The 22,955-nt window shown below is 39.4% G+C and overlaps 1 protein-coding gene across 2 annotated transcripts in view; it reads left to right on the plus strand.

Moving 5' to 3' along the window:
• TBL1XR1 (TBL1X/Y related 1) overlaps positions 1–22,955 on the plus strand; it is a 110,222-nt gene that overhangs the window by 81,743 nt on the left and 5,524 nt on the right. For both annotated transcript variants that reach the window (XM_050308023.1, XM_050308024.1), the window contains 13 exons: positions 6,354–6,456; positions 8,660–8,805; positions 10,276–10,495; positions 12,490–12,622; positions 12,836–12,977; positions 13,282–13,345; positions 13,448–13,545; positions 15,285–15,345; positions 16,563–16,684; positions 17,142–17,216; positions 19,604–19,731; positions 19,912–20,077; positions 20,959–21,060. In XM_050308023.1, the coding sequence (XP_050163980.1) occupies positions 6,399–6,456; positions 8,660–8,805; positions 10,276–10,495; positions 12,490–12,622; positions 12,836–12,977; positions 13,282–13,345; positions 13,448–13,545; positions 15,285–15,345; positions 16,563–16,684; positions 17,142–17,216; positions 19,604–19,731; positions 19,912–20,077; positions 20,959–21,060 (1,515 nt within the window). In that variant the 5' untranslated portion in view covers positions 6,354–6,398. The remainder of the gene's footprint in view (positions 1–6,353; positions 6,457–8,659; positions 8,806–10,275; positions 10,496–12,489; positions 12,623–12,835; positions 12,978–13,281; positions 13,346–13,447; positions 13,546–15,284; positions 15,346–16,562; positions 16,685–17,141; positions 17,217–19,603; positions 19,732–19,911; positions 20,078–20,958; positions 21,061–22,955) is intronic.

Genomic DNA, 22,955 nt, shown 5'->3' on the forward strand with positions numbered 1-22,955 from the left:
TATTTTTAGCCCAGGTTTTGGGTGCTTTTTTTTTTTGTTTTGTTTTGTTGTGGGTTTTGGTTTTTTTTGCTCCTCTTCCCTTTCAGGGTTGTAATTCTTTCTCTTCAGAAAATTTCAGACTGGCTTTGTCATCTTGTATGCTTCATACTCTCAAATTGGCATGAAAAGAGAGAGACTGTTGCCATAAATTAGGTCACTAAAGCTGAAGTACAGAATACAAATATTTATTGCCTGAGCTAAGGAAGACAATTCAGATGAGGAAAGGAGAAGTTATTTTTTTAGTATTTGGAAATTAAACTGTATTCTTGGTTAAAAGCAAAGCAGTAGAGTTAAAAGCTGAGCATGAGAAGCATCTCTTGGTTTAAATTGCTAGAAGGAAAACCAGCAAAGTCTGCTCATATGAGAAATCAGTAAGAAGGTTTGTAAGATAGAATTGCAGATTTGTTTTTAATGCAGGCTCATATTTGACATATATTATTGACTCTTAAAAAAAGGGCACATTTAAATAATAGCAGTTTAGAGACACGGGTAAAAATGCAGAAAATGAGAACTTTATTTTGAAATACTGCAAAAAACCACTTATGCATCTAACTTTAAAAAAGTTTATCTTTAAATTCAGAGAGTTAGAAAGAATTCCCACCTGCAGATCATCAGGTAGGAGAACTTTACTGAGGGGTGACTTGTATTGTGACCAATACAGTTTTTTGACCCCCATCTCTCAAGTGACAATCAGGGTGAAAGAAGAAATAGGAGTGTTTAAAGCAAGTAGTTAATACAGTTAAAGAAAACTCAGCTTTTTTTTTTCTTTTTAAAGTATGAGCAAACGTTAATTTTTATTAGAATTGGTGTCTAATAAACTCTTACACAGAAGGACATGGGTCATACACTGCATGCTTGAACCTCTAATTTATTTTATGAGTTTTCCTTTATAAAGTGTTTCTAAAGGGTTCTGCAGAACTCTTCTTTGGATGTAGTCTTAGGAAGTTCAGCAGCCATTTGAGGCAGACCCACCGTGTCTCAGGGGAGAGCCTTTGGAGAATGCTTTAGTAGAACAACAGGGAGAGCATTTTGTGGGGCCCTGGATTAAAACTCCAGTTACTCACGTGATGGCCTTGGTATCTGAACGAAGTCCTGCTCAAACCTCACACATCCAGGAGTTTGCCTGGCCAGAGTGGTTGGATTGAAATAGCACCTTGTGCACTTTATCCAGCACTTCCAAGTTGATAAATCACAGCAGACTTGGGGCATTGGTGCCTCACTGTCGTAATCAACCCGGATGCAGTTGGGAAGTGGTGGAGTTTAGTGTATCAGCACTTTCCTGGGCTGCAGGGATTGTCTGTCACCTGAGTCACTGTGACAGTGTTAGCAGAGCTGTCGAGGGCAGCAGGTTCGCCTGGCTGAGGGACTCACAGTGTTTGTGGCAAAGCATAACGAGGAGGAATTGTGCCTCACATGCAGTACTGAAGTATTATTTTTATGACAACTGATAAAAATGTAAAGTGGAATGGTAATAAAACGTTCCAAAGGACTTGTAGGCATATTCAGGGGTTTTGGGTGGAATTAAAAAAAATTCACGTTCCCAGGTGGAGTCACATAATTTGCCTTTTTTTTTTTTTTCTTTTAATCATCATGGTCATTAAAACAAGGGAGATTCTTAAGCAACAGTTAATAAAATGGTGTCACTGTCTATGTGTACACATGCCAGCAAAATATTTGTCTGGATTTCTTGCAAAACAGGAAAACATAAAAGCTCTAGTGGCAATATTTCTATTCTAGGGGATTTATTGTTTCTGTAGCCAGACTCCTGTTTTCCATGGATAAATGCAGCAGTCTGTCTATATCTGAACATTAAGCATTTTTCAGAGCTACCCAGAGCAGTAGCTGCTCTCTTTAACATATCATATCTGGTATCAAACTAATGATTGGCATGTTTTGGGGAATTATTATTCACAGCAAGCTGCCAGGTTTTCCTGTTACCCTACCTAATGAGGATGTGTTAGAGCCCACCTACAGCTGCAGAAATACCACTTTCTTAGGTATGTTATTTGATGATACAATAACTCTTAATTGTAGTGTAAATCTAGTGTACGTTATCAAATGGTGATTAAGAGATACACAGTGCTAATCTCATGTATAAACTTTCTCTGCCAGTTCAGGTTTGTCTGAAAAAAGAAACCAACCCAGAACAACAAAAAAACCCTATTAGGCCAGGAGCCATATCGGGCAGCATCTGTTCTCCAGCATTTGGCATGAACCTGGAAGAGGAGTACAAAGCTATAATAAACATGCAGCATGGAATAATGATTTGTCAGAAATACAATCAGGTTTTCACTGTTGGGAACCCATTAGCCTGCAGATCTGGTGTTGGTGAGAGTAGAATTTGATCTCCTTATTAACAGATTTTACTTGTAAATTTTACCCAAAGTATGAAGTGTGTGAATTGTTCTCAAGGGACGGAGTTGCTGGGCTGAGACCTGCCTTGTCTGATTTGGGGTAGGCAGGTACTGAAACACAGGCACAGTTTTGTGTTTAGGGAGCAAAGTCAGAGCTGATGTCTCTGGGAAAAGAAACCTCGTTTCCTTTTAAAAAAGTAGCTTCCAAAAGAGTTTTTAAGTGATTCCTGACATGGAACGAGTGGGTCAGTTTGTGTAAAGTGCAAGGCTTGTGTCTGGTCTGTTCCTGACCTGTGGTTTTAAGTAAATCTTAAGGCCAGCATCTGTACAGAGTGATTAATACCTGATAAATTTCAGAGTTCAGGTGATTTCTATAGCAACATTAAAAGTTACCTGGGATACCCGGATACTCTACAGATTCTATTTGAACAGCAGTGTTATAAACCACAGGCACATCCTCCGGAAGGGGATCCTACAGGTAACCAGTGCCTGTGGCTTGATGTTTTCGGATGGTCGAGGGAGAACAGGGTGACGATTCACTCACACTGTAATCCAGTCTCCTTGGCACTGTGTCACTGCTGAGCACTGCAGGGATGTGTGGGTTGTGAGCCTGAGAAGGCATGTGCTGAAGAGGACTTGGTTTTGAGTAGTGAATATTGACCTTGGTGTGGTCTCAGGGACTGGAAGCCCATGAGCTACTTGGGCATGGTTTTTAAGCCCCAGCACACATCCTTTTTTTTGACATGTCATAGGATATTTTATTTCTTTAAGCCTAATTTTACCAGTAAGGAGTCTCATTCGCATGCCTTGCGCCTGCTCCCATGTGCGAAACAAAAGTAGAGGCAAGTGGGAGAGATTCCCTTTAAAAGCAGACTTGGATCTAAAACAGCAGTGTGGGTGCATCATGCTTTGCCGTGTAATTCCACAGAATGTTTTGAGGAAGACTTGGAATTTTTTTTTAAGGGCTGGAAAAAAAGGGCCTCAAGGATCTTGTTACATTTTCGGAATGGGTTTGGAACATACAGCTGCAAATATTTTAAGATATTTTTAATCGTCCCTTTGCAAATTAGGCAAAAAATATAAGACTGGTTGGAGTTATGTGTAACTTCTACTTATTGTTGCCTCATTTTTCTATGTCTCTTTGGTGACTTAATTCCTGTATCTAAAATAGCAATGTTAATATCTATTAAGTGCCCAAAATAAGTAGTTGATTGCACATAGAAATAGTGGATTCAGGGGAAATAAGCCAGCATTAATGAGTTGGATTTATTATTATGTGGGATACATGTGTGCAGGCGTGGGTGGATACATAGAGATAAATTTTTTTTTTTCTCCTGTAATTTTCTTGTTTTCAGCCTTTCCTCCTCTATTTGTGTTTCCATTTACATGACGCCACTTCTAAGAAATCTCTTCTGTCACTTCCCAAGCAAGCCCTGTGGCCGTGTTGGGGCACCAGGGAAAATGGAGTTCATAGGTTAGAGGGTTTATTTTCTTTGCCATTACTGTCTTTCTTCAGCAGACACCCTCAGCAAGTTGTAACTCCTCGAAGTGAGGAGGTGGCTGTGGGCGATGAGCACTGAGAGCAGCACAACCAGCGTGTCCCCTCTCCATCCCACATCTGCTCCTTTTCACCCTCATCCCCTCACTGCTGCTGGCTCGGGTCATTCCCACTGGGTGCTTCCCAAGGAAGCTGTGAGTGAGAAGGAGGGGAGGAAGCACAGTTCCTTGGGGTGGAAACAACAGCTGTTTGAGAGTTGGCAGCTTAAGCCCAGCAACCAGAATCCATCCCTCTATCAATTCAGAACTTGTGAAAGGGAAATAATCATTGTATCATCTCCTATCTGTGCTTCTGCTGTATTTGCTCTATAATGGGACATTTTGCCTTGGGGTGGGAAGGAGGATGGGTTTGGTGTTGCTTGTTTTTCTCACAGTTCCTTGCATCCCTTGTCTGTGGACTCTTGTCCCCGGGCACTGCCTGAGCCCCTGGGCCTGGGCTGGGGTAAACACAGCAGCAAGCTTTCACAGAATGTAAATAGGCACAGAAAAAAATGGATAAAGCTGTATCTTGGTGAAACACTGGAACCTTTTGCTCCCTTTTCAGTTTCACGTCCTCATCAGGCAGGCGGTGTGTTTATTGAAGGCATTTCTGTGTTTTTCTGGTTGTCAGGGTCCCACAGCCAGTGCTGCACTGCCACCTCCTGATAGCCGGGTGGCAGCTCCTGCCTTGCCAGAGTCTTGTGGAAAACACTTGGAACCAGCCCCGAAAAACATGAGGCTCGTTTGATTTGGGCAGGGTGAGGAACACTTTTGACAGACAAGAAAAACGTTAGGTTTTGGGTTTTTTTTTCTTCAAGTGAATTTATGGGGGATCTCCACAGTTCTGCTTTGAGTGGGGAGCCCTCTTTATATTAATAATTCAGGACTTCTCTGTGTGGCAAATAGTGCTTTCATCTGATTTCTGCCTTTTGATCTGTCTTTTTTGGTGATGCAGCAAGGTCTTAAAAATCAGTGACAGACCCATGAAACAAATACTGCCATTTGTGCGTGTGTGCCTAATGTAAAAAGGCTTCTTTATGAGTCTCTTAAAAGTTAATTACCTTTTTTCTCTGAAGGAAAATATTGTTCCTCTTCCCACATAATTTCCCTGTAACAAACAGTCTTAAAGAAAGATAATTTGTGCTATGTATGGCAACAAAACACAGCTGAATAAATTAGTGTTTGGTCCTGCACGTGGTGAAATTGGTTGCTAAGGCATGAAATAGCTAAAAATGCCATTCGTTTGACATACTGCTCAGTAAATAAGCCCTCAAATTACATTGAAATTCGACAGGTGTGTCTTGTACCCCAGGCATGGTTGGTGGCTGTGGAGAGGTGGGGTAGGGTTGGTATCAATGGTCCTTCCTTTACCATTCCTGTTGCACCCCCTAGAAGTTACTGTACTGGAGCAGTTATGGTGGTGGGTGGCTGGGTGAAAACCTGGGAAGGATTGCTGATGAAAAGTGCTGGACAGATAGTAGGTACAGGAGATGGACATTGTTTCATAATGTGTTCTGTAAACTGATGTTTTTACTTGTTTACTTGGAAAGGTCAGGGTTTTCAAACATTCAGGAGTCATGAGAATGTTCTTAAAAATGAGACTAGGAGTTAGAAAAAACCATATTCTGTCTCTTCGTGTTTTTATTAAAGACTCTTCGTCGCTTCAGGTTTTCGAAGTTTGTCATCAAAAGTACGTGTAGTCAGATGCATTATTTGTCTTGTTAAATGTTTACCATTTATAAAATCAAGGGAAAATTGTATATATGTGTATCCATCAGTCTTTTTAAAGTGTTGAATGAAAGCCTAGAGAAACGTTACTAAAAATGGTCTGTTTGAAGCTTGTCTCTAATGTCAGGAATTCCTTTTGCAAAGCTGAAGTTTATGGCTGAAATGTTTTCTAATTTTTAGTGGAAATAACTGGGCTTTCTTTGAACAGACACCATGTTTTAGCCCATATTGCACCTTTTTACTAGAGAAGGGATACCTGAAAATAAGAAGAGATTAGAAAGTAAAAGTGTGAACTTGCTTGGATACCAATGTGAAAACAAGTTCTTGGTTAGCCAGGGAGAGAAAAAGCCACGTTTTAAAAGTGTTCCATGTTGAATAGATGAAACTCACTTGATTATTATTTAAAACCTATGAAATGAGGCCTTTTTAGTACTGGTATTAAACAACATAGTTCCCCAGTTCATACCGATTTGTATTGTTTGAAAATTTGGCCCTTCCATATTTAATTTACTGACCTTTATGTTGTGGTGAGACAAATGCCTTTTTAATGACTCCAGTAGACTTATTTGCATCATAAAATAAAACTATTGTCTGTGATGCCAGGGAGGTACTTAGTTTATAAATATAGCTTTTGTTGGGAAATACCTATTAGGTACTAAAAATATTTAATTGACCTACTTTTCTTTTTATTTGCAGGGTTGTGTCCTTTGTTGTGACCTCATGGTTTAACTGGGAATAAAGATGAGTATAAGCAGTGATGAGGTTAACTTCCTGGTATATAGATACTTGCAAGAGTCAGGTGAGTTTTTGCAATTCTGGTTATTAAACAATGCATAATTTATTTGGTTTTCATCTGCAACCGGCTTTAGCAAACACAGGCTCACTTAATTATTTTGCCAGTAGGCATGTGCTTCTGTCTGAACTGTTTCTTGGTATTTCTTCTCAACAAGAGAACGAATCCCTGCCAAGTTACCTTCTGTAACTTAATCAGATGTAGTCATTTGGAGTCTTCAGATGGCAGTCAACCAGCCAAGGACTCACTCGATTGCTAGAAATGCATTTTCCTGGAGATCACTTTCTCTGCAGGGTGACCATGGCACTTTGCACCATTTTATTTGGAGCCACTTGAGGAAGAAAACAGAATGATCGGCAAAATACTGTTTTTTCCTGTGTTCTTGGAGCAAATGGTGCTCCTGGAAGCTGGTCTTGTGTCGCTGAATTCCTTGCCTGAATGCGACTCAGGGAAGACAGATGTTGCTGTGCTTCAAAGGAAGAAGTGGCAACTGTGACTGCATGACTTGTATCACTTGAATCTAAATAGAGATGAACAGATTTTTTTTACAGTCTTGGGTTCCCAAAAACCTCCCTCCCTGCAGGAGGCTCTCTTGGAGGATCTTGTCCTTTGCCATCAGGCTAGCCAAAACCTCCTGCTTCTTGGGAGTAAAAGGCAGTTGAATATTGTCAGACTTGAAAAGAAACCTTTTTCCTGTCATATTCATCCAAACTGACTGTGTCTGTAAAACAGAAGCAGGGATGCAGCAGCGTTCCCTTATTTTTAAAGCTTCCCAAACCCAGTCGGATCAGCAGTTTGTGTTGCATGTTTGGGTTTCTAGATGCGGCCATATGGCTGCAGGGAGTTTGGTGGTGGTGGTTATTCTTGAAGCTGTGTAAGAGACATCATCATCGTCTTTACTCACAGCTGTGACATTGACTGCTTAATGCAGCCTACATTTAGAATGGGTAGATTTGACTGGAAGTCAGGGCATGCCCTAGTAAATGAACACGGGATGATTGTCAGCTGCCAGGAGGGAATATGATCTCAGCAATAGATAAAAGAAGTCTGCATATTAAAGCAAAAATAAACTCCAGTCTTAAGACAAGGGTGTAAGAGATCAACTTTAATGTATATATATATATAAAATTACACATATAATGTATATTTTACCTTGCTATTTCAACATTTACTGATTCTTAGTTTTGTTTAGTGATAGCTGATGGGTGGCTTCAGGCTTCTTGAAAATGCACTTGACTAGTGCAACATATGTCCACTTCTCATGGACTTCCAATTAGAGGCAGAGAAGCACCAGAAGCAATGGTGGGTGGCAGAGTTTTTCAGTATCTGCCTGTCAAAAGAAAGCAGAAACTCATTGTTCCATCTGAATTTACTGAAAACTATTACATGTTCTCATTCCAGTTGCAGATTGCTTTTGTCACAGAAGCCAAACTTACAAAATTGCTTCATCTTCATTTGAAAGTTTTCAGGCAGCTTCTTACTTACCTGACAGGGTAAAAGGAAGGAAAAAAAAAAAAAAGGTGGTTTAAGAAAAGAATCCATGACAGAAAAGTTAATTTGCTGAAACAACTATTTTTCTCTAGGTTAAATTCAGTTTTTCAGGGTGATCAAATAAGTAGCAAGCAGCTACCAGTGCTGCACCATAACATGTTTGCCACTTCTTAATCAGTGCACAGTGCTGATGTAGGTCTGGGTGCCAAAGCATACACAATTATGACAGCACAGTACCGTGAGCTGAATTCTGCTCTACGTACAGGTCCATTTCGCTTTCATGGGTATCAAATCACTGAGTAAAACTAGTGAGTGAGTCTTGGTGTCTTGGAGATATATATATATATATATTTATTTTTTATTTTTTAATAAATACTATATATTAGATAATACACACATGTAGTTTATGAATATATAAATATGTTTAAATGCTGTTGTGAATTGTATATTTTATATTTTTGTATCGACTCATTCACAAATATTCTACCAATGATACTATAATTGTGTTCCTATTTAAACGCTGCTTTTATCTTTTTGTATGTTTAAATTAGAGACATATGAGGGAAATGAGGTGTTTTGCTGAGGTTTTTTGTAGCTCTTAAACATGCTATAAACTTTGTATAAAAGTTGCTCAGGTTTGTAAATAGATCCTACCATGGTACAGCAAGTAACGTTGACTGTCTGTAAATCATTTCTGATGTCTTTGCCTTGTCTTTAGGGTTTTCCCATTCAGCATTTACCTTTGGTATAGAGAGCCATATCAGCCAGTCTAATATAAATGGTGCTCTGGTGCCACCAGCTGCTTTGATTTCCATCATCCAGAAAGGTCTGCAATATGTAGAGGCAGAAGTCAGTATTAATGAGGTAAGGAGGCTTTGCCTGCCAGGAGCATTATGTCCTTGCTTGCAGTAAGTTTGAATGTTAGTATTTTTTCTTAACTTTCTTGTATCCTATTTATTTACTTTTACTTCAGATTCCTTACTGCTGGTGTTCACCATGACTCCAGTGGTGGAACCAGAATGGAGTGACATAACTGGGTAGGGCTTCTGCCCAGTGCAGCCACACAACACCAGGCATGGTGTTCTGGCTCATTGCTTAAAGGTCCGTTGTCTGTAGAGTTTTTACCCTAATATAATGTTGTAGTACATCCAGACAAGTGAGATAAGATAATAATTGAGACAAGTAATCTCTTTTAATTTTCCTAGGCTGGCAGTAGGGAGGTGGGAGAGCACTATGCAGCTCTTCGTTTGGGTGATGTGTCGTTATAACGAAGTAATGAGAGCCCAAAGGCAAGGTTTCCAAGCAGACAGAGGGTTTGAATTTGTGGCAGGAAGGATGAAGGTATATGCCACTTTGCCTTTTGCCTCTGCTGGCTAATTCATCTTGAGCAGGATCTATTAAATTTGATGTTTAAATGGTTATTCCAGCAGTACAGAAAGCTATGTATCTTCCTGCCTGATGCTGCAGACACTCACCCTCAATTTCCATTCTCATTTATGCCTGGAAGGTTAGCAGCCTTTCTGTGTGTCAGTTAGATTACAGAAGGAAACTATTTCTTTCTCCCACTAATTCTGCTCTCTTTCCAGTCTCCCTTATGTCTGCTGTTTATGTGTAGTTTTCATAGTCCCAAGCAAATCCTTTCCCTTAGGAAGCCTCAGAAAAATAAAGCAAGTGATAGGAATAGAAGAAAGAGACCCTATATTTATTGCAAGGAATCCTTCTAGCTCCTAAAAATAGATCCTTACAAAGGCCAGCATATGCATAAGTGTATTTTTAACTGGGTCTTGTCCATTTCAGGATAAAATTCTTCCTTGTTGTTTGAAAGCATGCCAGCACTGTTTAAAAAAAGGAAGAAAACTAGTCAACTCTCCAGATAATATGTTTATGGAAAGTATTAGTCTAATAAGATAGAATAACATCACAAGTCAGTGACCCGAGTTGCAATGTTTGCAGCTCGCTCTTCAAACAAACCATTAGATTTTGCTGCAGCCACTCATGTTTGAAATCATATTCATAGATAGCTTACAGAATTTTTTGCTTTAGCAGATGAATTAGCAAACTCGAAGCAAATAACTTTTGATTCCACAGGCTCTCCCAGAGGCCTGCCGTGGCTTTTTTTTGCATATTTATAACGGCCACTTAACTTTAGATCAAAATTCCAATCCTGACCCCAACAATGATGAGATACCACTTCCAGCACCGTTTTTATATATATTGTATTAAATCGAAACTTTTGCTTTAGTTTTTCTTGAAATTTTTGCCCATAATGTTAATTTATGTACTTGGTGTTGTCTTTTTTTTGTTTGTTTGTTTTCTCCCTCTGCTGTAATTTAGGATGGTACCTTGTTTGATGGTAGGCCGATAGAGTCTCTCTCACTGATAGATGCAGTGATGCCTGATGTGGTACAGACAAGACAACAGGCCTACAGAGATAAACTTGCACAACAGCAGGCAGCAGCTGCTGCAGCTGCAGCCGCCACCAACCAACAGGGATCAGCAAAAAATGGAGAGAATACTGCAAATGGGGAAGAGAATGGAGCACATACTATAGCAAGTAAGTTGAGGCAGAACCTTAAGCTGTGTTAACGTTTTCTTGTCGTTTCTCAAAATATGAGCCAGTAGACAATGAGGTAAAAGTGTAGAGGTAACCCCTCAGCTTGCAGAGAATACCTTCAGATGGTGTCTCACCTTTGACTGCCCCCAGTTTGATATTTGGAATTGCAGGAGATGCAAACTTCTGAATTCATTAATTCATCATATTCCCTTGACCCAGTCTCACTTCTGTTACTGCTCCTTTCCCATCATCTGAAGGTTTTTCACAGGACTCTCTGAAAACTCTTGCAGAAAATAATCAGAGACAACTCTTTAAAGGTTGCATCTTCTCTGGTTTAGCCCCTGTAGAGGGAATGAGGAGAGGACTCTGCCAATCCACAGCCAGTTAAAACTGAGCAATGAAGCTCCACAGACTCCTTCCAGCAGGTTCTTTAATCCGTGGATTGGGAGCTCTACCTCGCTCCCCCTAGGACAGGCCTGCTTGTCACGCTGAGGTCATGGTTGCTGGGACAAGCGCTGTGTCACTTGTCTCTTCTATCAGTATCAGTTTTCATGATTTACTACTCAGAATTATTCAGTGCAACTGCTTTCAAGGTTGGTTTATTCATCAATCCCATTTTAGCTGTGACTGGGGAAATAAATGAGTTCTCTTTGTCATCACTGGTCAAAGGAACATACCTTACAGTCAGGCTTAGTATGGAAAAGTTTGGGTCAGGCGTTAAGAAATGATTTTGAAAATATTGTTCTGGAAGTCTGAATTTCACATTTAAGAGTGGGAGTTACAGCTCTTGCTGTAAAAACACCTGAAGAAATGACATTTTTGAGAGAATAGTAATATCAGGCCACATACAAATTCTGGATTTTACTAAGAGTTTTTTTATTAGCTTGTATGATAAAAAACTGGAAATATAATCTTTGGCTGAAACAAGTAAGCTCTCTGCTTTGACTTTCTCATTTAAAAATCTCAAAAGAGCATTTTCTTGTTAACTGTGAACTGGAGAGAGGAAGGGTAAACCTCGGATCACGGCACTGTTAACTGTGATCTACCAGCAGCCCCTACTGGCTGGTACAGCGCTTCATCCTGGCATCGATTCTCTGACTGAAGTGATGCTTTATATGGTGTCTTTCTGAAAACCGTGCATGTTCCAACAGCCTTTTCTGTTTTCTCACGCGTACGAACGGTGACAGAAACCCTCAATGCTAAATTAAGCGATAGATGTGGAATGATTTGTTTAACCGCGATGAATAAATACGGAACAGGTGAACTGTGCAGCATTTCCTATATTCTGCATTTGCACTCGGCGTGAATTTATTTTTAATAATAGAAAATTATTGATGGTAGGCGCCAAGAGAACTGTTGAATTACCCCCAGTGTGTTTTACGGAACAATATGGATACAACCTCCCTTCCACGCAGGAAGTTCTGTGTTGCCACAATTCCGTGGTAATTGCTGAGAGGTTCTGTTATCAGTTTACTGTATCACCAAATGTGATTATATTAATTAAAGCCACTTTGTAAATGAAGTGTCTGAGATGTAGATTTAAAACCTGTTTGACTGCAATTGGTGAAAAGAGAGATTTTTGAAAATGAATGTGTAATAAGCATGTTTGAAAGCGTAAGTTAGACTAGTAACATATTGTAACTATGCAGCACTGGGGCTGAGAAACTGAGTACTTGTAACAGCATTTGTTTTTTAACATAGCAAAAAAATAACTTTCAGCCTCAATTTTTAAGCCTCAGAATTAAATCCGCTTGGATGTGAAGATTTAGTAGGGCAAAGAGCTTTCCCACGTTTTTGAAACTCCCCATCTGTTTATAGCACTTCATAAACTGAAACTGGAAAAATAAGGGAACGCGACAGCTTTGTCAGATTTTTGAATCGCATAAATTGTGGATTGTGTCCTTATCCCAGAAGAATCTGAACCGTACAGTAGTCACAATGTATTGTCCCAAAATATTAAAATCCACCTCTCTCTACTGTTTCCCACAATGCAGATAATCACACAGACATGATGGAAGTAGACGGAGATGTCGAAATCCCTCCCAACAAGGCAGTGGTGCTGCGTGGCCATGAATCTGAAGTATTCATCTGTGCCTGGAATCCCGTTAGTGACCTTTTGGCCTCAGGGTATGTGCACTTAGCAGGAAGGTGTGGAATATCTGGCTCACTGCTGAGCGTTGATGGCAACAAGTTAAAATAACACCTACCCCGACGCCCTCTGCTCCAAGTGCCGCGTTCGCTGTTTAGAAAAGAGTACTTCTAATTGTATTTTTTTCCTAAATAACGATAATAATAATGTGATATAATTACATATGATGCTATACAATAATGTTTTCGTAGATCTGGCGATTCGACAGCACGGATATGGAACCTCAGCGAGAACAGCACGAGCGGCTCGACGCAGCTGGTACTTCGGCACTGCATCCGGGAAGGAGGGCAGGATGTACCCAGCAACAAAGATGTGACATCACTGGACTGGAACGTGAGTACAGGAGGCAGTGCTCGAAACACCCAGAGAAAGTTGTACAGTTGCAGTTTTGCAGGGTCAAATTTTAAGTGACAGCAACGGTGCATCCTCCGGTGGCACCTGAAATATTTCTGTCTTGAGTGGCATCGTAATTTCTTTTATTGTACTTAAGGAGCTTCTTTTTAATAAGTTGTAATCAATGAAATAAATACCTTAAATCTTATGCAGATGTATTCTACCTTCTACCTGAAATTTGTGCTCTTTAGCTTTGAGTTATACAGTAAAAAAAAAAATAAATAAATGACCTTTCTGCTGGCAGAGTGAAGGTACACTTCTAGCAACTGGGTCTTACGATGGCTTTGCAAGGATATGGACTAAAGATGGTAAGTGAAATACTTTTAATTTCCAGTATATTTTCCTGTATTGTGGCTCACAGCATAGTTTTTTATTTTTTTTAATGTATTCATATCAATATAAATTTTCAGGTAATCTTGCCAGCACCTTAGGGCAACATAAAGGTCCTATATTTGCGTTAAAATGGAACAAGAAAGGAAACTTCATTTTAAGTGCAGGAGTGGACAAGGTGAGATAATCTTTGGTAAAATTAAAATTCTTTCCTTCACCGTTATAATCTAATTGTAAGCAAAATAACAAAGCTATGAAAAGTAAGTAAATTGAACTGAAGGCATGGGATGTAAATATGTAATTACAAAGAACTTGTTGTTCTAGCTGTGTTTCTTTGGGTTTTGTAGTTTGTTGAGATATTTTAATTTCTTAGATTTCAATGTCCATGGATCTCTTTGCAGTTAGTTTACCCTAAGTTGGAAAGTAAGTGTGTTGGAAGCAGAAACAGTAAACCTTTTTAAAACCAAATTACTTAAAATTTACTGAAGCACTTCATAGAAAGCCTCAGGAAAAAAAAAATAACTGAGTTGGATATCAGTCAAGCCTGAGAATAGTTGACAAGTTGAGAGCTGGAACATAAGGAAAGTCAATATATGCGACTGGGGAAGTGCCAGTAGTGTAATGCCATGGAGCTCATTGTTTAACTGTGGTTTATTTCACATCTCTAAGCAAACTTAAAGACTCACAAGGTCTTTAAATTCAGAGCTGTTGTTAGTGTAAGAGATTCTATGAATGGTAGGAAGGGCACATAGTGATGAAGAATAGACTTATGATGAATTCAGAGAATCAAATGGAGTGTTCAAAAGTGTAAGAAGAGTTGAGTTTTTCCTCTGTAGCTGATTCAAGGTGCACAAGTCAGCACAGGCTTTCTCTTAGCAGGAGTAGCAAACTGCAAGCTCAGTACAGCCACTTAAAACTGGCAGTGTCACTGTAAAGTTGTAAATTCTCTCCATTATTTGTTATTTTTTTCCTGCACACATTTAACCTTGTTTACTTTAGTGCCCAGCTTTATAAATGCTTGTGCTGGCACAAAGGAAGGAAAATTGAATGTTTCAAAGCATGGAAAGGATGTGTTTCCTCTTTTGGCAGCTGTGATGGTTATGCCAGTTTTTAAATCTTTATAGAGGTACAGCTTTAATTTGCAGAAAAATATTCTGGAGGAAAATAGAAGGCTCATTTCAGTCAATAAAACTTCTTAGTCAAAGCAACTGAGTTTATGCTTTGAAAAATATTCTGCATTAGCAGAAAAATTGTTCTAACCTTAATGCTTCTTTTCAATAAATTATTTGTGGTCAGTTCATGCTTCCATTGAATTTGGTGTCAAAATTTTCATTGATCGTTGAGGTAGATCAGGGATATTGGCAAATAATATAGTAATCAGAAGGTATGAATTTTGTCAAGTAAGATTTCTTTAACCCAAATATTGGCGGAGAATAACTCAGAACAAAATTGCACCCTTAAATCTTTCAGAATGTGACCAATTGTTGATAAGATCTCCTTAGGGACAAGTGAGTAGTTGATATTACAATCTGAATATTCAAGTATTTGAAATAAAAGTAGATGTGTGGAATGGATTACAAGAATGTAAATAGGACTAAGGAGGTAAATCTATTTAATTTTTGTTTACTAAAAATAAATAAAAAAAAAGCCCACAACTCCCTTCTTCCCTCTAGACCCCAAAATGTTGTGATTAAACACCTTTCTAATATTACAACATATTAAGGTTTTCTACAGTTGTCTGTACATCTACTACCATTTCCTTTAGTACTGGGTAAAACATTAGAAATGTATAATCAGGATCAGGTTTGGGTGATGGGGAGCAGGTTAGGTACTCTGGTACTTGAGAATGATGACAGTTGTGGGGAAATGAGCAATTTGTACAAGTTTGTTTATTGTTTATTTATCTGTTTAATACAGACCACAATTATTTGGGATGCCCACACTGGCGAAGCCAAGCAGCAGTTTCCTTTTCATTCTGGTAAGTCTTGATTTTGGTCATTCAGGATCGTCATCTGAAAAGCTGAAAAGAGTGTTATTTATTAAAATAAGTTAAAAGATCCGGTGCTTATGGTGCTTGTTCACACCAATTTAAAATCTAACAGGCAGTGTTTGGTTACTGACTCCCATATTTGTAATGAGAATGTGAACAAAGCTAGACTTGTTCTGATTTTATAACTCACAATTTTATGGCATTTCTGTGGAAGTCATAAGAGATAAATAACCCAAATATTCCTGACTTTCTGTAGTACAGTGGAAGACAAATCAAGTGGGTGGGCCACAAGGGACTTGTGTTTATTACCTAAGGACTGCATTTGTCATCTTCCTGCTACAGTAATCCCAGTCCCGCGTCCCATTGTTCCCTGCTTCCCGCTGTGCTGTCCCCAATTTGTTTGGCCACAAACCAGCTGAAAGGCTGTTCAGTGGCCAGCTGAGATGAGAGTGCAGCCTCACAGGAGGTCAGACAAATTGCTCTGCGGGCTGCACGCTGAGCAAGCCTGCCAGAATCAGCTGGGAAATAGAACAGAGAGGATGACGGACATGTCATCGAAGGGCCTTTAAGAAATGTGTCTTGTTTTCACTCCTTATTCTGCTCACACTACATTTCCAGTGGCATGACAACAATCAAAAACTTCAATTCGTGATTTACTCCAAGCAGTTCTGAGTGCTGTCTGCCATAAATATCTGGCTTGATCAAATGGAATATGTTGCCCATGATTAAGCTTCAAGTTACCACACCTTCTAATGCTGGAATTAAGAAAGGAAGTAAATCATTACCTTTCCCTGGCTGCCATCTATCAGCACAGGCAGGGGCTGAGATGAGCTAGTTAGTGGAGATGGGCTCATGTGTGACAATGTGTGAAGTTGTGGGAACCCATTCTTTGTGCTGACTCCTGAGATTTATTTACAGATGGCTTAACTACAGCCCGGTGTCCTGCTGCCCTGTCTTCTGTATAACTTTCATTTCACATATGTTCCTTATTTTAATGACTTATATTAAAGTTTGTTTCATTTTGTGTAAGACTCACTTTGGCTGCATGTCTTACTGTTCGTAGTGTTTGATTGTCTTCAGAGCTGATGTAAAATTAATCGTTGCTTCCTGTTGGCATTTGTTCTAAGGTGGTGCATGCTGAATTTGCACATGAAATTCCTGCAGAATACAGGAATAGCTTTAAATGTCTTTTCTTTCTCTTTTAGCACCAGCATTAGATGTTGACTGGCAGAGTAACAACACCTTTGCCTCTTGCAGTACAGACATGTGTATTCACGTTTGTAAACTAGGACAAGATAGGCCCATCAAAACCTTCCAGGGTCACACAGTAAGTACTGGAAGATTGGGGATTGCTCTGCTATTTTTATTAATGAGAGACTGGGGGCCCAGTAAACTTGCCAGTCCTCAGCACTTGTACAGGCAATAGGTGCACATACAGGTAGTTGTGGTTAAGGACATATGGTAACTGTAGTCTTTGTGATTATTAGAACAATTCTCACTCCCATGTGCAGCTTCTTTTGCCAGTGCCAGAATGCAAAAATTAAGCTTTAGAAGAAGAAACATGGTGACTTTAAAACTTTGCTATGTGGTGTACAAACATGCTTGGGAAAATGTGATGAACAGGTAGCAAAAAGCTGTTGTTGTTGAAGGCAAAGCTGTGAATGAAAATTCAGTGTTAAAATCCTGACAATTACACAGATACTCATAACTGCTGTCCAACTTTTGTATTCTGTCATTTGTGATGGAAGTGATGACTCCAGCTTACTCTCACTGTTCCATTTTAGAATGAAGTAAATGCAATCAAATGGGATCCAACTGGTAATCTCCTGGCATCCTGCTCTGATGACATGACTCTAAAGGTAATGGGAATTCTGTTTCTGGCCCTTGTCCTTGCAGGACTCTGGAGTGCACAGCATTCATGTGGACGATCCATCAGTATCACTGTACTTCCCAATGTATTGTCCAATATTTGCTCTTTTTTAATATAGCAAGGTTAGGCAATCCTAGAAATCCGTGTTAATCAGAGCCAAGCTTTGGTCCAGAGAACTTGTTACAGGCTGCCACCCTGAGACTCTGAGCATGATTTATTAGGTGCTTTTAGCTGTTTACAGAATCAGGTCATTAATCATTAAGCTGTCACGCTTGATGGCTGCTTTTGGTTAAAAGAAAAAGCTGGAATGCATGTCATGTAACACATACAAGAACGGGTGGCTTGCTCCTTTCCCGGTTTTCTCCTGTTTTCCCCTTCTTTCTAGTTAAAATCTTTGGCATATTGTTTCTTCAGGGGCTGTGTGCACTCCTTGTTTCTTCCAGTTCATCAGGAGCCGTTCTATAATTCATAGCAACCTGCTTTCCTGTAGAACTGGGGCAAACCTGTGAGTGCAGAGGACACTGTAACTTACACACAGGGCTTCAGGGCGCCCTGGAGATCCCCACAAAGATGCCTCCAGGTTACATGCACTTGAATAAACGAGGCTGTTCATGCCTGACAGGCCTGTGCTGCTTCCATGGCACAGATGCTTTCCATTTCTCCCATACTGCTTTTACATTCAGTGGGTGCCTTAGCCCTGTGTTTGGTAGGGTTTCAGGATACACTTTTGGCACTGACAGCGCTGTCCTGCTACAGCCCTTGGGACAGTTAATTCCATCCAGCTCACTGTTGTTTAAATCAGGGATGGGGAATGGCTGAATGGGTAGCCACATGTGCCTCCTGCTGTCACACAGTCGGTCTCTGGCGATGGAAATCATCTTATCTAAATATAAACATTTAAGCATTAAGCCTCCTGTCTAAAGCTAGATGTCTAGACATCTTCAGTCTAAGAGCAATTCACCCTTTTCTGAGGTAAGTGTCTTAAGTCAAGTGTGATGAGTTAACCCCCTGAGAGCATCAGTTGTTCTTCATGGCAATGGATGGAGTCAAAGTAGCCAGTTTAAGCTAGTTGTTTAATACCTGAACAGCTGAAACTCCAGTGTGATGAATTCCAATCTACAGCTCGATCTGTTGCCTCTCAGTGAGCAGAGGTGACAACTGGGAACGTGTCAGTGTTTGTGGGCTCAGGCAATTCAGGCAATTAACTTCTTGGTTGCTGTTTTGAATTCAGCCCAGGCTGGAACGAGTGTTATCGTTTTGTTCAGGATTAGTTCAAAAATCAAGTGCTTGAGGATAAGTCTACACATCACTAATCACTTGTGGGTCATTTTTGAATGGCAGAACGAATAAATGTCAGGTTTTGCAGCACATGTAAAGTGCCTAGTGATTTATCTACTTAGTTTTCTCTCTTCTGATGACAACTTGATGTTCTCTAGGGCAGCTGATGTGGACCCTTTTCATTTATACTAGTTTTGGGGAAGAGAAGCTAGATTTTGATCTGATCATTTTAAACTGGAAATACAATTTCATTTCTGTATGCATATTGAAAATCAATTTCCCCTTCAGTGAAGCAGCAGTTCTGAAAAGCATCATTTATTTAAACATACACCTCAGTTGCATCTTAAATACAGTTGAGCTTGAGCATGCTGCTTTAACTTTTTCTAACAAAAGATGAACTAAAAGCACTAGTGAAACAGATATCATTAAAAAAAGCATTCAGATGGCTAACCATCAAGTTTCAGTTTAGGAAAAGGTATAAAAGCCTTGCAAAATTCCTTCTGTAGTGGCAGTGTAAACTCTTAATAAAGTTATTTTGCTTGTTGAATATGATCATAAAGGAGTTGGAGTCCTAATGACCTTTGTGAAGTACTGAACACACACCTGGTGATGCAAATCCTGATAAGCCAGGAAAGTGCCATAATGGTTTTTGCAGTATGTGTCTATGGATTTGTAAGAAAGCAGAAAATTTCTCTACTATCCCTTTATTTTGCTCAGTCTGTGTAGCAAGAAGTTAACTTAAAAATAGGTCTGTGATATTTTGTCAACTCAGACATGAACATATACATATTGCTCTTCTCATTTCAGCATCTGTTCTCATCCCTGCACTTTTCAAGGGGTTTGCAGTTAACTCAGGCAGATTGGTTTCTACAGACAGCACCTTTATTGCTCATTAAGCTCACTGGGAGGCTTATAACCCAAAGAATGGAAGGTCCTGGAATAATACTTGACATAATCACTCTAGCAGTCATAGCAAATGTTTTGAGTGGCTTAAAAGGTAGCAGTCAGCCTGCAAATGATAAAGAAGAAAGATGTAAAATGTATTTTAGTATAATGTTGTGTTAAATGTCTTTGTGTTTTCTTCCCTTTTTATCGTAGATCTGGAGTATGAAACAAGACAGTTGTGTCCATGATTTACAAGCACACAACAAAGAAATTTATACTATCAAATGGAGTCCTACAGGACCAGGAACAAATAATCCAAATGCCAATCTTATGTTAGCAAGGTACTATTTAATCCTGGGTTTTAAATGCTTGTTAAACATTATTTTTACTTCACTCTCTATAAATGTAGGTTCGCAGAATATTTTGAAGCATGTAGGATACTTTGTCATACTCTGTTTGTATTAGTAACAAAAATATGTTGAATTGAGATATAATTCATCTCTTGTCTTTTTCCTTGGCAGTGCATCCTTTGATTCTACTGTTAGGTTATGGGATGTAGACAGAGGAATTTGTATTCATACTCTGACAAAACATCAAGAACCTGTGTACAGTGTAGCTTTCAGTCCTGATGGCAGGTACCTGGCCAGTGGCTCCTTTGATAAATGTGTACACATCTGGAATACACAGGTATTTTAATGCTCTTCTGTCTGTTGGGAAGTTTGTTTTGGTCTTTTCCATCAGCACCTTTCCAACCTTTGTTGCTCCACTGTGTTTCAGCCACAAAGAGCTTTGCCATTCCTACCATGTTGCTTCACCTTCTCTTTGTTCTGACATTGCTTCTGTTCACGGATGTACATTTAATCTCTCACTTGAGTGCTTGCCTATGGTGAAGTACTAATTATCTTTACGTTGTCTTTACTTATCAGAAAAAACCCCTACAAACAAACCAAAAGACCCAACCAAAAAACGACTGACAAAAATAACACTCAGTGAAATGTCTCCAGTAACGTGTTGCATCCAAATATTGTCTTTACCTCTGAACTTTTAACTCCTGATAAAACAGGTTTCTCGTGAAAAATGACTGGATGTAGACCAATACTAATCTGATTAGCTGTTTCATTGAATTTCACTGAAAAACAAGAGAATGTAAAGTGAGAGAAGATGACAACAAAATGTTTCTACATAACTTTGTAAAATAGGATACTATTACTTGTTCAGTATTTCTGGCAAAAATAAACAGGCTTATTATGATTGAAAGTTTAAGGACCTTGTTGTCAGACATGATTCAATCTCTGGCTACTGGGAATTAGGCATTAATTTTTGAAAGGCTCATTTTAGTAATTGGAAGTAGTTGTGACCATCCCCAGTTTTGCCTGTCAAACAGAAGAGCTCAAGATGCAATAGTTGCATCACATTCTTTAACACAGTGCTTGAGGTTGTCCAGGAGTCTCACCTGGACCATTTTCCTCGTGAGAATTTCAGCTTTTAAAAGCAGTGGGGAATTTTTTCGTGTACAAATTGTTCACTTGAATTTTGTTGTATTAATTACCTGTTTTGTCCCTTTTTAGACAGGTGCCCTAGTTCACAGTTATCGGGGAACAGGAGGGATTTTCGAGGTTTGCTGGAATGCAGCAGGAGACAAAGTTGGAGCAAGTGCTTCAGATGGTTCAGTAAGTGCTGCTTGACTTGGCCTGACATTCTAATAACAAACATCTTCTGAAAATCTTTTGACTAACAACAGAAACAAAATTTCCTTCTCTAGCTGAAGGTTGAGTACAGCCAGCTCCCCTGTAGGTTTTCACCTGTAACGGTGCTATAAGGAGAATATCTTTATTCCAGTTCAATGCATCACTGTTCTAAGCCCTCCAAAAACTTCAGAAGGTGGAGAAGTCACCAATTTATATTTTCTGTTCCCACGGGGCTTACTATAGAAGTGTGGCCAGTCTGGAAACAAGTTCATGTTTGCCTCTTTGCCCTTTTCAAGTGAAAATGTTCAGTGTAGGTGATATTATCATAACTCATGATAGAAAAGAAATACCTTCTGCATTGCATTCAGCAACAAAACAGAGGACAAATTTCTGAATTCTTGTAATTAAAAAGTTCCTAAAAATGTCAGGAGCTGTATGTAAATAATGGTCTGCTTACTGTGCTTAGAAAAAGCAGGGAATAAAATCATATGTTTAACTAATCGTGGATGCCCCCACCATCATCTCCCAGTGGGGTATTGGAGCATCACCTCCTGGCTACTCTGACACTGCCCTGCAGAGCACTGCAGTGAAATTTGAACGTGCAGGTCTTCATAATGAGCATAACACAGGGGTTTTTGCTTGCCTCTCTCACCATGGTTTTCAAAGCGTGAAGGAGAGACCTAAGGAAAAGCAGAATTAAAATAAAGTAAGGGTGATAAAAGAATTGTGTTTTGAAGTGCTGTAGCTTCCTTTACCAAAGTCAGCAAAAGCAGTCCTGACAGTTTAGTAGTCCAGAATCTCAGGTAGTATCTTAACAGAGTGCCAGAGCGTTCTCCCTCCTGCATGCTCTGTGCTGTTAAGTAGGGTCATCTTGTTAAGAGTTCAGAACAGAAAATAGAAATTCTGACTTTTAAGAAACCTAAATTCTAGAGAATTATTTTTGATTGGTCTTTCATATAATTTTAGTCTTGTAAGTGTAGGCAATATCATAAAAGGACAAAAAAAATTATCATTCCCCCTTGATGACCCTTTTTTATACATTTTGTGTAACCTTTCCAGTCCTCCAGTTAATTTGGCCCAAGAGGCTGATTGTATTTGCAATAGATTTGTTTTCATTTAGTTTCTGGTTTTTTAAAAATGTTGGGCTTACTTTGGTTTATATTGTTTGCTAATGAAAGCCCTTCTCATCCACTCTGTACTTACAGCTGGTAGTACCTTGCATGTGTTTATATTTTACTAATAGATTTCTATATCTGACACACATAGAAGCACTACTTAGGGAAGATTTTTAGAAGACTAAAACTGGAATTTGTATACTGTCACTGTTTTTTTCAGAATTATTCTGATCAAGTCAGATTTGTCCAGCTCACAAATTTTTGAGTTCATTTTACTGTATTTTTATTATTAGATTACAAGAGAATTTAGTGACAGGATGAGGGGGAATGGCTTCAAACTGAAAGAGGGCAAATTTAGATTAGATACTGGGAAAAAACCTTTTACTGTAATGGTGGTGGGGCACTGGCACAGGTTTGCCCAGAGAAGCTGTGGCTGCCCCATTCCTAAAAGTGTTCAAGGTCAGGTTGGATGGGGCTTTCAGCAATCTGGTCTAGTGGAAGGTGTCCCTGCCCACGGCAGGGGGGTTGGAACGTGATGATCTTTAAGGTCTCTTCAAACCCAGGCATTTTGTGATTCAGGTAAGTTCTCAGCCTCATAGTTTTAAATAACAGGCAAACAGGTTACATAAGATGTTGTCACTGTTCTGATAGGAATTCTCTAGGCAGCAGTGCCCTTGGCACCTGGGGCTGGCTGGGCGTTCACGAGCAAAGCGCTCACCTGGCCGTTTTTCTCCCTAATCTATTTTTAATAGATATAAGGTT

This window comes from Myiozetetes cayanensis, unplaced genomic scaffold (genome assembly GCF_022539395.1).
Source record: "Myiozetetes cayanensis isolate MyiCay16 unplaced genomic scaffold, myiCay2020 scf13, whole genome shotgun sequence".
NCBI lineage: Eukaryota > Metazoa > Chordata > Aves > Passeriformes > Tyrannidae > Myiozetetes > Myiozetetes cayanensis.